Source organism: Plecotus auritus, assembly GCF_963455305.1.
Source record: "Plecotus auritus genome assembly, chromosome: 15".
Taxonomy (NCBI): Eukaryota; Metazoa; Chordata; class Mammalia; order Chiroptera; family Vespertilionidae; genus Plecotus; species Plecotus auritus.
Window position 1 is genome coordinate 2,962,958 of NC_137781.1, and position 13,739 is coordinate 2,976,696.

General features: G+C 56.9%; 2 protein-coding genes across 2 annotated transcripts in view; both read right to left on the minus strand.

The window, feature by feature from the left end:
* Window positions 1–13,739, minus strand: part of HERC2 (HECT and RLD domain containing E3 ubiquitin protein ligase 2) — a 72,637-nt gene that overhangs the window by 56,776 nt on the left and 2,122 nt on the right. Inside the window, exons 3-16 of the mRNA XM_080651456.1 lie at window positions 12,050–12,164; window positions 9,854–9,991; window positions 8,524–8,743; window positions 7,812–7,912; window positions 7,285–7,441; window positions 5,687–5,797; window positions 4,991–5,162; window positions 4,275–4,448; window positions 3,465–3,653; window positions 2,781–2,932; window positions 2,069–2,226; window positions 1,870–1,983; window positions 1,290–1,541; window positions 152–345 (exon numbers count right to left, since the gene is read on the minus strand). Of these exons, the coding sequence (XP_080507582.1) occupies window positions 152–345; window positions 1,290–1,541; window positions 1,870–1,983; window positions 2,069–2,226; window positions 2,781–2,932; window positions 3,465–3,653; window positions 4,275–4,448; window positions 4,991–5,162; window positions 5,687–5,797; window positions 7,285–7,441; window positions 7,812–7,912; window positions 8,524–8,743; window positions 9,854–9,991; window positions 12,050–12,164 (2,247 nt within the window). The remainder of the gene's footprint in view (window positions 1–151; window positions 346–1,289; window positions 1,542–1,869; window positions 1,984–2,068; window positions 2,227–2,780; window positions 2,933–3,464; window positions 3,654–4,274; window positions 4,449–4,990; window positions 5,163–5,686; window positions 5,798–7,284; window positions 7,442–7,811; window positions 7,913–8,523; window positions 8,744–9,853; window positions 9,992–12,049; window positions 12,165–13,739) is intronic.
* Window positions 12,120–13,739, minus strand: part of GABRG3 (gamma-aminobutyric acid type A receptor subunit gamma3) — a gene marked incomplete at its 3' end in the record, with an annotated part of 67,247 nt that continues 65,627 nt past the window's right edge. The window contains exon 11 of the transcript XR_013959667.1: window positions 12,120–12,164. The remainder of the gene's footprint in view (window positions 12,165–13,739) is intronic.

Sequence of the window (13,739 nt, forward strand, 5' to 3'; positions counted from 1 at the left end):
CGAGACGAGGCAGAGCGGTCTCCTCCCGAGGAACCGACAGGGAAGCTCCCCAAGGTCACGAGAGCATGACCCAGCACAGGACACAGGACAGCACACACTCACCCATGGCATCTCCACACACCACGATGGGTGGCGCAGCCACGCTCAGTACCTGGGCAGGCCCACAGGCGATGCCGACGATGTGCTTGGTGTCCAGCCCGGGCAGCAGCGAGGGCTCCGGCTTGGTCTGGTGCAAGGTGTCGAAGTGCTGGCACTGGTCGTTGTTCCCCCAGCTGTGCACCTCGCTGTCCTCGGTCAGAGCCAGGCAGTGGGTGGAGCCTGCGGCCACGTCGATCACCTTCTTCCCTGGAGGGGAGAGGGGGCGGCTACTTTCACGCTTACGACGTCGTGGCAATGCAGTTACCCCGGCCACTCAGGCAGGAAGGCGTTAGGGCGCCTTCTCACGGACAGCGCACTGCTCTAATGTTACGCCCACCTCATCTGCTTCGTCTACTTATTAAAACTCATTGTTTTATGAGTTACAATTTATTGGGACCTACGGCCTGCCAGTAAAAGAATGCTAGGGCATAAAGAGAACCTGTGGTTTTTCCTCCTTATTCAGATTTTCATCTTCAGAGGAGACAACTGTATTCCTTTAAATATATTTTTATTGGTTTCAGAGAGAGAGGGAGAGGGAGAGAGAGAAACATCCATGACGAGAGGGAATCACTGACTGGCTGCCTCCTACATGCCCCCTACGACGCTCTATCCGCTGAGCCAAACCGGTGAGGGCAACAAATGTGTTTTTAATTAACTACTTGATCTCCTGTCCCAAGGGAGACTATGTTTTAAGAGCAGTTGTAGGCTCACAGCTCACATGCGGCCCCCGGGACCAGCACTGCTTTCTGCATGGATGCCCGCTGCTCCCACCCGTGTGTGCAGAGACTGCCTCCGCTCCGGGCGGCGCCCTGCTCCTCGGGGAAGCTGCCTGGACACATCTCCGTGGGTCTCTCTCTGAGCTCTCGGTCCTGTTCCAACGACCTGTCCGTCTACACTGCGGCCAGCTGACGAAGCGATGCCCGGGTGCCTGCCACAAGCGCCCTCCGATACTGGTACTGAGTGAGCTTCCAACCAAATGTGCAACCACAGATCGAGGCCAGGCGCCAGCTGTTCCCGGTGCCCGTCACAAGGGGGCTAAAGCCCCGACGAGGGTCCTTCGTGGCGTCTCAGGCGAGGAGAAGAGGAACGGGGAACCTAACCGTGTCCCTGCGGAAGTGCCCCCGAGCACCGCAGGGCCCCTTCCCGCTCACCTTGCAAGGCTTCCAGGAGCTTGGGGTAGCGCACGTGCTCCTCGGTCCCGTGCCCGAGCCGCTGGTTGTCCCCTTTGCCCCAGGAGTACACCTGCCCGTCTTTCGTCAGCGCCACCGAGAACTGGCTCCCACACCGGACTTTGACAACGTCCAGGTCCTGCAGCTTCTCGATCAGCTTGGGCGTTTTGCAGCCGTCGCTGCCTCCTCGGCCCAGCTTCCCGTAGTCCCCGTCTCCCCAGGACCACACCTGACCTAGAGACACAGCCGCCTCAGGACAAAGTGCGGGTCTGCGTGGAGCTTTAAATGGCGGACAGCGATCAACACAGCCCCCAGCACCCAGACCCAGACCGCGAAGGGCACCGCTCAGACTACACGGGGAGGGGGACCGAATGACACCTAGGTTACACTTCAGCTGAACGCAGAAGCAGCTAACCAGGGGCAGGGGAGCGCGTGGTTTTCCTCGCGTTTACTACACGAGGAACAAAGTCCGACCCTTACAGGGTGAGCTCCAAGACCGCGCTTCCACCGAGGACAGCAAAGCTCCCGCCCTGAGCACCTCCGGGCCGCGAGCTCCACGCACCGTTGTCGGTCACGGCCAGGGTCTGGGCGTCCCCACTCCCGCACGCCACGTCGATGACCTTCAGTCCTTTCAGCCCGGCCACCAGCATCGGGATGGCCTCGTCCTCACTGGAGCCTGCAAACATACCGGACTCTCGTGACGGCCAGTCCCGCACAAGAGGCCCCTCCCAGCATGCTTGGCGGGCGCGGCGCCCACGCACCGTGGCCCAGGCGGCCGTAGTTGCCGCGGCCCCAGGTGTACAGCTCCCCCTCGGCGGTGATGGCTGCGCTGTAGGTGCTGCCGCAGGCGATGTGCACCACGTGCTTGCCGGCCTGCTTGCCGGAGAAGGCGGAGATCACCTTGGGCTCCTCCAGGGGCCTGGGGAGAGAAGCTGCTGCCTCAGAGGCACGACCTCCACGCTCGTTTACCACAGAGCAGACTCCCTTCCCTCGGAGAGTGAGACAGCTTCACCCTGGGGCCGTCTGCCTCCGCCACGAGGAGGGAAGGGAGGCCTCACACACCTCCCTGGCGCGTGTTCAGCGAGTGCCCACTGCCAAGCCTGGCACCCAGCGGGAAGAGCGGAGCAGTGCTATCACAGACGCAGTCAAGGCGCACGGAGCGTTTCTAGACTGGCCTTCTGAGCCACCCGCCACCCAGAGCTCCACACAGCAGGGTGTTCCGTGACTGACTTCTGACCCCGAGGAAACACCGCTACGGTTCAGTTGGGAGGGGGCTTGTCACGCTGAAGAAACAGGACTGGGGCTCTGCTCTAGAAAACTCCATGGGGTGCGGTTAACGGCGAAAGCGGGGACAAGAGCCGCGAGTGCTGGAGCTGGGGGAGATGCCACCCCGTGCGGCATCTCCTTCCCAGCCCTGCGTGTCGGAGCCGCTGGGAAACACAGAGAGCGTGGTTAGAGGGTGGCCACACGTACACAGTGTCCCCGTGGCCCAGCCGGCCGCCGTCCCCGCAGCCCCAGGAGTACACTTCGCCAGTGGCGGCCAAGGCCAGGTAGTGGTGGCCGTCGGAATGGGCAGCAATCTTCACGATGTTTCTGGAGGCAAGACCCTGGACCAGCTGGGGGGCCTAACGGGCAAACACAGGAAGAACGTGACCAGTGAGCAGAGCCAGACGAGGAACAGCACGGCTCCCTTCGGTCCGCTGCCCACGCTACCAACCCCAACACCGGGAAGGACCCCGGCCTCCCAGTGCCAATGGAGGCCTCCCAGCGCTCCGGGCGGAACCAGGCTGCCCGAGCAGTGGTCAGTCGAGGCGGAGAGCACCTTCCTTGGACGGGAACTCGCTCATCCCACCCTGTCCCCCTCCCCGCCAGGCCTGACGCCCTTCTCGGTTCCTGCCTGGCCCCAGTCTGATGAGCCTGCCCCCGCGAGGTCAGCTTATGAGTGGGAGCCACTGTCGGGAGTGTCACCATAAGGGATCCTTGATCGTGGCGACTAAGAGACTCTGCCTCAAAATCGTGACAAAAGGACGATGATGAAGGTCTTAAACGTAACAAATAACATGCAACGAACAGATGCTTACAACCCAGAGATCACACCTCTGAGCATCGGCAGGAGCGCGCCTGCCCACCTGGAGGAGGGGCGCCCAGGACACCCACCAGCGTGTCGCTGTTGTAGGCCTGCGTGTACACGCGGCCGTTGCGCGACAGGATCAGGAAGCGCTTCTCCGCACAGGCAATCTGCGTGACGCCCAGGTTGGCCAGGCCTTTGCTCTGAATGGGACCGATCACATTGGCATAGCACTTCCATCCGATCAGCCCCCAGCCTATGACTTCCTGCACGGACCCCTGTGAGGTGGAAAAGGGAGCATGCGTGTTCTTTATGGCAGCAGGAGACGCTCTGTCAGTCACAAGAAAGGACGCTGCAGGCTGGCCAGCACTGTGCCCTGCGAGGGGACCGAGACATTGCAAGATAAAACCGAGTACGTGCCGAGCGGGTGGCTCAGAGCAGCGGAGGCCCTTGGCACACGCACATCGCCCGTCCACCGACAAGACCAAGTGACGGAGTGGCTTTCCACAGCATTTACTTTTCAGAGCCATGAAAGAGTAGGACCCACAGCCCGGCCAATATGGCTCCGTGGTTGGGCGTCCACCTAGGAACCAGGAGGTCCCAGTTTGATTCCCAGTCAGGGCACGTGCCCGGGTTGTGGACTCGCTCCCCAGTGTGGGGCGTGCAGGAGGCAGCCGACCCGTGATCCTCTTCCATCACTGATGTTTCTCTCTCTCTCCCTCTCCCTTCCCCTCTGAAGTCAATAAAAATACATTAAAAAAAAAAAAAAAAAAAGAGGCGGGAAGGGTAGCGTGGAGCCAGAGGCTCTGAGCCAGCTCCCCCCAACACCACAGGCACCTGGGAGTCTGGGGGGCACCAAGGCGGGGCATCAGGAACAACGCCGCCGCCGCCGCACACACCTTGTGGGACGTGGGGGAGCTGCACAGCGGCGGCATGCAGGGCGCAGCCAGGCGGTCCAGGTGGGCCATGACGACCACGGCCGTCTGTCGCAGGTCGATGGCGAGCTCACTGTCTTGCGGAAGAACAAGGTACCTGAGGAAGCTCTCGTTGGGGCTCAGAGGGCCCGACAGCAGCTGGAAGGGAAGCACAGGCGACCTCAGGCAGTGCTCGCCATCAGCATCGGATGAGAACTGTCGCGGGTGCACTGACACCACCCTGCACCCTCCCCTGCACACGCAGCAGTGACACGCCTGGCACCGCCCACTCCGCACCCCAAGGGCCTCGGGACCCAGAGCAGCTTTGCAGGAACACAGCGCTGCCCCACAACCGGCTTTGAGCACTGAACAAAACCCACTTCTTGTCATCTAACCGAGCGCCTGCTGGAGAAGAGCTAGTGCTGCTGGCACGTTATTCTCTCAGTCTGTGAGGGCGGAGCAGCCTCGCTCACGGCCGCTCGCGACACAAGAGTCAGGCAGCTTTCCCTTGGAATGGCTACGGCTCTGAGGACCTCGAAGAGCGGCCGGGGGGCAGGGGGCAGACCCAGGGCATGCTCGGCCACCCGCCTCAGTGTCCCCACTACCGGCGACCACCCCCACGGACACGTGCTCTGGCCTTGTTTGCAGAAGCCTAGCTCTGCGGACGACTGAGAAGCGAGGGGCCTCGTGAGGGTACTCACCAGGGTGCCGCCCTCCGCGTGAGGGGTGTCCTTGCCGCAGAGCATGCTCTGGAGCCGCTGCAGCAGGGGCAGAAGGGGGGCGCTGGTGCCCTGCGCGGATCGCTCGTTGTCCGTCTCCTGAGTCCCACTGTCCCACAACTGAAGCAGCAACAGGATGGCCGACAGCATTTGGCTGAAAGAGCATGAAATGCCTTTGTTCTCCAGAAAAAGCAGATCAACTGTTTTTACAACAGCCTGTCAAAAACAAAAGCACGCGGGCCAGCGGGGCTCAGCGGTTGAGCGCCGACCTAGGAACCAGGAGGGCAGGGTTCGATTCCTGGTCAGGGCACAGGGCCAGGTTGCAAGCTCGATCCCCAGTGGGGGGCGGGCAGAGGGAGGCAGCCTGCAGAAGGGGCATGTGCCCTGACCGGGAAGCGAACGGGCGACCTGTTGGTTCCTGGGTCAACGCTCAAGCACGGAGTCAGCTAGCCAGGCTCCCTTCCTCTCTCTCATAAAAAAGAAAAAGGAGCAATTCTGAGCCTACGAGAAAGCGGACACAAACAGGAAGTAAACAAAGCTGCGTGCACCCGGTGTGAAGAGCAGAGCGCCCTGGAAGGAAAGGGCTCTTGGCTGTAGCCACAGCTGAGTCCGTGAACCGCCAGAACGCACAACAGGCCCCGCCGAGGTGTTTCCCGAACGCTGGGCGCGGCGCCTCACCTCAGCGTGCCTCTCTGCACAGCCAGCTCCAGCAGGAGGGCCAGGGCCAGGTGCTGGTCCTGCAGGGGGATGCTGCCCGGCCCCTTGGTGCCAGGCGTCCCGTGAACATCCCTGAAATCACAGCAGGGCATCAGGAACACGTCAAGGCAGAGCTTCGGGATAACATGCTAAAGTAACGCCAGGAGTTCCAACACTCTCTCCCAGGGAGACATGCATTCTTAACACTTAGAACCACGCTTCTGAGACCTGCTACTAAAATGGCATCAGAGACTTAAGCGCACAATGAGCTTGTGGAGACACGTCTCCCAGGCAAGCACCACGTCGGGCACTGAAAGGTGATTAGAAGACGTCGTCCAAGTCTCACAGCGCAACGTCATGTGTCATTACTCACATCACGAGTAGGAAGTGTCTAGAGCGCCTTCGAGTGTCAGGGACAGGGAAGGTGCTGGAGTAGCAACAGTCCTCTCCACAACTGAAGGGTCAATCTCTAGAACCACCAGAGTCTACCGGCAACATGCCTGCGCTTATTTTCATGTGACCAGAGGAGTAACTTTAACTTTTCCTGGTTTCCAAATGACACATGACACGTCTTCTTAGCCCCAGACGGGGAAGGGAGGTCTTCCAGCATCGCCACTGGTGCTCTGGGAGCCAAGTCCACGGCCCTTTGGCGCTGAGACCAAAGGGGGCCCTGCTTGCGGGAAAGGACACGGCAGTGACTCTCGGTGTCTGTGCTGCCGACTCCGTGTTGAGTGTGTGTGTCTGTGCTGCCGACTCCGTGTTGAGTGTGTGTGTGTCTGTGCTGCCGACTCCGTGTTCAGTGTGTGTGTGTCTGTGCTGCCGACTTCTGTGTTGAGTGTATGTATGTCTGTCCTAGTGACTCCGTGTTGAGTGTATGCGTGTCTGTGCTGCTGACTTCTGTGTTGAGTGTATGTCTGTCTGTCCTAGTGACTCCGTGTTGAGTGTATGCGTGTCTGTGCTGCTGACTTCTGTGTTGAGTGTGTGTGTGTCTTTAATTTAAAACCGTTACTGAAAGCACATGGCCCTCAAGACCAGAGCTCACGTCCCGTGGGGAGACTGGAGGCAGGGTGAAGACTGCCACCGTGAGCAGTTGCTCAGTCCTACGTTGCCTATGAAGACAACACCTATCACTCACGGGCTGGCAGGCCCGTTCTCAGGGGGAGGCCCAGCAGGGGCTCAAACCCTTGATGAACGGCTAAGCCCCGAGTCCTACAATGTGTGAAAAAGAATCCCGAAAGCATCTTCACTTTGCAGCCCGCTCCTGGTCCATCAGACATGCAAAGGCAGACACTTGAGAAGAGCCACGATCTGGACCCAGGGGCTGAGAGGGTGGTGAGCGCGCAGGAAGCCAGCTGCGGAGCCACGGCAGCCACAGGCAGCCTGGAGGTGACGCCCAGCACAGGACAGAGCGCACGGCACCGCAGCGACCAGGCGTGGTGCCAGGGTGGGCACATCTGGGTCACTCGTAGGGTACACGACTGTCTAACCACTGTCACGGACGGATTAAAGAAATAACGCTACGAAGAAGGGGAGGAGACCGAGCTCGCCGCAGCGCTCGCAGGAAGACGTGCGGAACTCACCCCGTCACGACGGACCTGAGGAACCGGGTCGCTCTCTCCACCACCTCCAGCCACACGGAGGACACGGTGCTCTCGTCGAAGAGCGAGGCCTCGGGCAGGGCTCGCAGGGCGTCCAGGGACTCCTGCAGCAGCTCGCTGCACAGGTCCGCGTCCTCCCCTGGGCACACGCGCGCGTCAGGGAGGCCACCCCGTCCTGGGCGGCCCGAGCCCTCACACGAGGGCCCACGGCCACACTGTCACCCCCACTCCCCTCGCCATGAGCCACTGCAGGGACTCCAGAGACCAAAGTTAAACAGTCGCCCCCAAAGGCAATTCTGCACGTACGACTCTCCCAGGAGCAAGTCTAAGTTCTTGTTCTCCTAGAAAGCCAGTCAGGACTGAGCCCTGCAGGGGTTTCACACATTTTTAAGAAGCACAGACCTTTACTCTGTCATGAACAAGCCAAGGACGCATCAACAGCCCCTGGGCTGGCCCCAGGGCCCCGTGGGGACAGGAGTGAGGAGAAGCCGAGCCTGAGGGGCACGTACCTGACCGCCAGGCCCTTCGCAGGAACGCAAAGGCGAAGGACAGAGCAGCTCGGGACCCAACTCTCGCCAGTCCTTCCACCCCTTTGCCCGTGGGCCGGGAGCTGCGGGGACATGGGGGACAGCAGGTCAGTCAGAGGGGGAGCACACCCTGAAATCCAGGACGCCCTATCAGGGGCGCACACCCAACGGGGCCAATGCGTTTCTTTAGATGGCAGGCTCCCCAGGGACTGACAGTTTCGTGGTCTTTTTAAAACTCTTACCAACTGTCCTTTGTAAAGGACAGTATTCTCTTCCAGGAAAAGAGAAAAGAAACTTAGAAAGACTCCAGCCCTGGCTGGCGTGCTCAGTTGGTTGGAACATCGTCCCAGACACACACCTAACGGTGACAGGTGCCATTCCCGGGCAGGGCACCTGCGGGAGTCAGCCAGGCCATGTTTTTCTCTCTCTCCCTTCCTCTCTCTAAAAATCAATAAAAAGTTTTAAACAGGTTTAAAAGAAAACAACGCTAAAATAAAGGTACGGTCTGCAGCCTGTTACTTTATGAGCAAATTGGCAAAGCCATTGTCCAAATGAGAGGAAACCTCCAAAAGGGGAAGGAAGAAGGAAGTTTCACACCATGAACAAGGCCCTGTCCTGACAGCCTCCATCCAGCTTCCCTGCACGCAGCAGCCGCCTCCACTTGGTGTGGGGTCTGTCTTCACTCGGGTGTTACCTTTTTTTGTCCACAGAAGGCAAAGAACCGCTGCTGCTTTTCCACTTGACCTTGGCGCTCTCCTGGGCAACGGCTCTGTTCAGGGCAATGAAGTAGCGCTCCAGGATGACCAGCCGCTGCCGGAGCCTCAGGGCGGACAGGGTGCTGGTGGCCGCCTGCACGGCCAGGGCCTGCTGCTCCTTCACCAGCACGGAGAGACACTCCTTCAGCTCACCCACGTCTGGAAAACACGACGAGGACACCTGCCTCTCAGCGGCCGACACAGGCTGCTGTGTTGTAATGACATGGTGATGACAGCAGGGCACAGCTGAGAGCCCCTCAGGCAAACCCAGGGCTCGGACAAGGTGGCCGGGAGTCCTCGCAGCCACCAGCCAGGCAGAGCTGGGCGCGTGTTTCCTGGGGAGGAAACTGAGGCACAGAGAACTCGCACAGTCACCAGATGAGTAGGACACGTGGGGGAGACCACGCTTTGCCACCGTGGTGGACTGCCTCTCTGTAAACGTGGTATAAATGTTTTCAACACCAAATTATAAAGTTAACAATTGTCAGCAGCACATTTTCTAGACAGAGAGAAAAACTCTACCCATCATTTCCATGTTATGAAACCAAATTCAAAATAAAACACTGTCTCTTGCCCTGGACAGAGTGGCTCAGTTGGTGGGGCATGGTTCCATGCACCAGGAGGTCGCTGGCTCAGTGGTTAGAGCACCAGCTCGTGTACGGAACCATGCGGGTTCGATTCCTGGTCAAGGGCACATGCCTGAGTCGCAGGTTCAATCCCAGGCTCCTGCTGGGGCATGTGCAGGAGGCAACCAATGATGTGTCTCTCTCACACCCATGTTTCTCTCCCTCCTCCCCCCCCTTGCACTTTCTCTAAAAATCAATGAAAAAAACATCCTCAGGTGATAACAAAAAACCAAAGGGATGAAACTGGCCCTGGCTGGGTGGCACAGCTGGTTGGAGCATCATCCCATACACGAAAAGGCTGCAGGTTCGATCCCCCGTCACAGCACATACTGAGGCTGTGGGTTAGATCCCCAGAGGGGGCAGGTAAGGGAGGCAACTGGTGGATGTTTCTCTCTCACATCAATGTTTCTCTCTCTCTCCCCCTTATTCTCTAAGAATCAATAAACATCCTCAGGTAAGGATTTAAAAAAAGGGGGGGTGGGGACAGAAGTCACAGAATATATATTATGTATGGTTTACTACAATACAAAACTTTTAAGTAATATTTTTCTAAATGCCATAACCCCCCAAGAAAGCCGCCTACGGCACCTGGAAAGTGAGTGCCAGCTCACGCTCCCCAGCACTGAGGCGCAGAGGCCCCTACCTGGCTGCTTGCCCCACACCCAGCTCTCCAGGATGGACTTGGACCTGAACACAGGTGCAGGGCTCTCTTCTTCATCCTTTTTGTCTTTGTCGTTCAGATCCTCTTTCTTCGTCCCACTCTGAGTATCAACACCATCATCTGAAAGAATTTTTTAAAGATGCTTTTTAATCTATAGATTGCTTCTCCAAAGGTAACATCCACTTGTCTGCCTCCCTGCAGATGCCCCTCCCAGAAATGGGAAGAAGTTACAACATGGATCACCAACTGAATGTTTGATGATTTTTTTTTATTACATGAGTCATCACCACACAGGCACAGTGCAACTCACAACGAACTGCCCACAACCCTTTCAATAAGGAACCCTATATGGCACTCCAAGTCTCTGAAGCATGTCTTCCAAAACGTCCCATCAATTTCCTCTCCAGTTTACAACTAACAAACGCAGTCTTTGGCATCTACCAACTAGAATTTCATAGTGACTGCTCTTATCCAGCGATTCCCAGCTGTGTCCCTGGAAAGGGCGTATGACCCGGAAATCACTCCACCTGACACCCCGCCCCTCTCCATCCCCCACTGGAACCACTGCTGACGCCAGCACCATGGTCAGAGCGCCGGACACGGAAAGAAAGCTGAGAACCACGACTTCAGGGCACAGACAATTTCAAGTCCAGCCAAGAACAAATGTCATGAAAGTCCTTACCCAGCAAGCGTAGAAGAATGAACAACTGACCCTTGAAGTGCAAACTGGTCCTGTCCCAGGGGCTCTTCACTGAGTAAACCCCTTTCTAGCCGACACGATTAGAGATGTGCTCTAAGTCCGTGGGAGAGAGCAGTGCACTGCAGACAGTGCGGGGCCTCCAAACACGTATGACACCAGGAGGACGAGCGCACAGCGGCAGGGCTCGGCCCCGGGGAGCCACGGGGGAGGTCAGCGTGAACACGTGTGGACTCCGACTGGCCCTCGCTGTGGAAGCAGCGGTTTAGCACGGCTTCCTGAGGAGCACGCCCTCCTCTGGTCCGACTCCCTGAACCAAGGGACAGGCCGCACTCGGACTTGGAGCCGTGAGCTGTGAGCCGTGCCTGTGCCCAGCCTGTGCCAGCCCCACGGCATCCTGTCAGGGTGGTGTCTGCCATGGGCTCCAGGGGTCCTGGGGAGCATGGGGGTGAGAGCCCGTGGGCTAAGGGACCGAATTTAACGCTCAGTTCCCAAGGCCAGGAGACAGACAGGCTCCTCTTCCTAACACAGGACCTTCTGTGCGGTGCTTTCGACTTTGGTGTATAAAGGTGCCCCCTGGGCGAAGGCAGGCACAGCCTCCAGGGCCCGGAAGCAGCTGGCACTGCAAGGAGCGCAGGTTCACGCCCCCCCCCCCCTGCTCCGTCACCTGCACACCCCCGCCCGGTCTGCCTTTCACGGCCGGCTCCCTGGATGCCTGCGCCCGTGGCACCCTGCTGACCCCACACACCACCACCCCTAGAGCCCAGGCCTTCGGCACAAAGCACAGGAAGCACCCTGCCTGACCTCCTCAGCCCTGGCTGTGGGTGACATCCGGAGCCTTCGTCCTCTGGCTCCACCTCGGCATGGGAATGCCTGTTATGCCCGCATAATCGTGAGCCGTTCTGGGAGACAGGCCCCATTTAATGCTTTTTCACCCCTCCACAGAAAATCTATACCGCCAGCAGGAAAGTGCCAATGACACAGGAAGTCATGGAAATGCCCCTATTGAAAAAGAAATAGAAAATGCATCTCGTCTTGGCCGGTTTGGCTCAGTGGATAGAGCGTCGGCCTTCAGACAGAAGGGTCCCAGGTTCGATTCCCAGACAGGGCCCATGCCAGGGTTGCAGGCTCTATACCCAGTGGGGGCCATGCAGGAGGCAGCCGATCCATGATTCTCGCTCATCACTGATGTTTCTCTCTCCCTTCCTCTCTGAAATCAATAAAAATACATTAACGAAAAAAAAAGAAAGAGGAAGGGCCGTGCCGGAGGAGGGCCACCGCAGTGGGGTTTCGCAGCGAGCAGGCCGTCAATACACCTCGATCAGAGAAATCCAGGCAGCTGGTACGGTCAGCAATCCTCTGGAGTCTAGACAACAATCACCCCGCGCAGCAAACTTCTGAGAGCTGTGCTCACTCTCCTGTTTCTGTCGCACGTTCCGAAACTTCCCTACAGAAGGGGAAGCGCCGTGCGAGGCCCTCACCTTTTCTGGGCAGCAGCTCTCCGCTCGGGGTGACTTCCGCCCCCGGATACACGATCTCGCCATCTTTAACCATTTCATTCCACAGACCGCAGAGCCCGTCTCCCGTGAATGCAAGCTGGCAACGATAAAGAAGATAAACTTACAGAGCGATCACACTCACAGTGCAATTCTTCTTTGTTGTTTTGTTTTTTTTTTAAATATGTCTTTATTGATGTCAGAGAAGGGAAGGAACCATTGAGCCATAGCAGCCAGCGCAATTCTTAAATGATGCTATAAAAGATCTAATTTCCTCTTTGTTACTCAATCATTTGACATTGAGTGAAAATTTTCCCCCCAAAAAAAGTTAAGTAAAAAAGACACACTTCCCACTGCAGGTGGGAGAGAATCCCCAACAAGACAGGAAGGGTGAAACCTATATGCACGAGGCTTGCATCCTCAACGCCTGTCTCAGGAAGGATTCCAAAGACTGAAACTATGTCTAATCATTTCTTAGGGTACGGCCAGGACATCCATGCTCACCTGCAATAAGCAATCCTGGAGAAATTACAGAAAATCAGCAATCACCTTTTTTCAGGTATTAATAGCTTCAATAGCCATAGCACATTTTACCTCTGGTGCCTCTTGCCCTAGCCGGTTTGGCTCTGTGGACAGAGCACCGCCCTGCGGACTGGAGGGTCCCAAGTTCTGGGCTCGATCCCCAGTAGAGGGCATGCAGAAGGCAGCCGATCAGGGATTCACTCTCATCATTGAAGTTTCTATCTCTCTCTCCTCTTCCTTCCTCTCTGAAATCAATAAAAATATATTAAAACCAAAAACCAAAAACCTAGGCCTCTTCACTTACTTACTCCAAGAAGGAGTTTGAAAGACTTCTGAATAATATTCAAAACATCTAAGGGCCAAGCACTGTATATTGAAGTGAATAAATCAAAAGTAACATGGTAAGCACTGTTAAGGCCTAAGTGATATTCCTTTTTATGTATATCTGCCTGACTCATTGTAGGTGCTCACCTCAGCATTAAACTGATTTTGAATCAAGATGGTGAAACTCCTATTTAGTAATTGCTCGATTATGATTACTAAGGGAAAAAATTAAGTAAAGTTCTTTACTTCAAAAAGTTTACATAAATACATAAACACTAATATCAAAGCAATTCTTAAAATCCGTTTGCCTGAATCTCAAGATTTCAAAAACAAGAAATTATCCCTCACCCCCCCCACCCCACTTAAAAAAACCATGACAAAGGAAAACAGACAGGAATCCTACATAATAAAACCCTACTGTGCAAACTGACCAAATGGCAGAATGACCAGTCGCTATGATGCGCACTGACCACCAGGGGGCAGACGCTCCACACAGGAGCTGCCCGGGTGGTCAGTGTGCTCCCACAGGGGAAGCTGGGCTCATGACTGGCGAGCACAGCGGTGGTGGCTGGAGCCTTTCCCACCTCCACAGCAGCGCTAAGGAAACATGGGAGCGGGCCTAAGCCGGCAGTCGGACATCCCCCCCGCAGGGGTCCCAGACTGTGAGAGGGGGCAGGCCGGGCTGAGGGACCCCCCTCCCAAGGGCATGAATGTCGTGCACCAGGCCTCTAGTTGCTAAATAAAAGACAAGAACCAAAACAGTCACTACTATGCCAACTCTTGACCCAATTCTTTGTGCTTTTCTTATTGAACATTACACCACTAATAA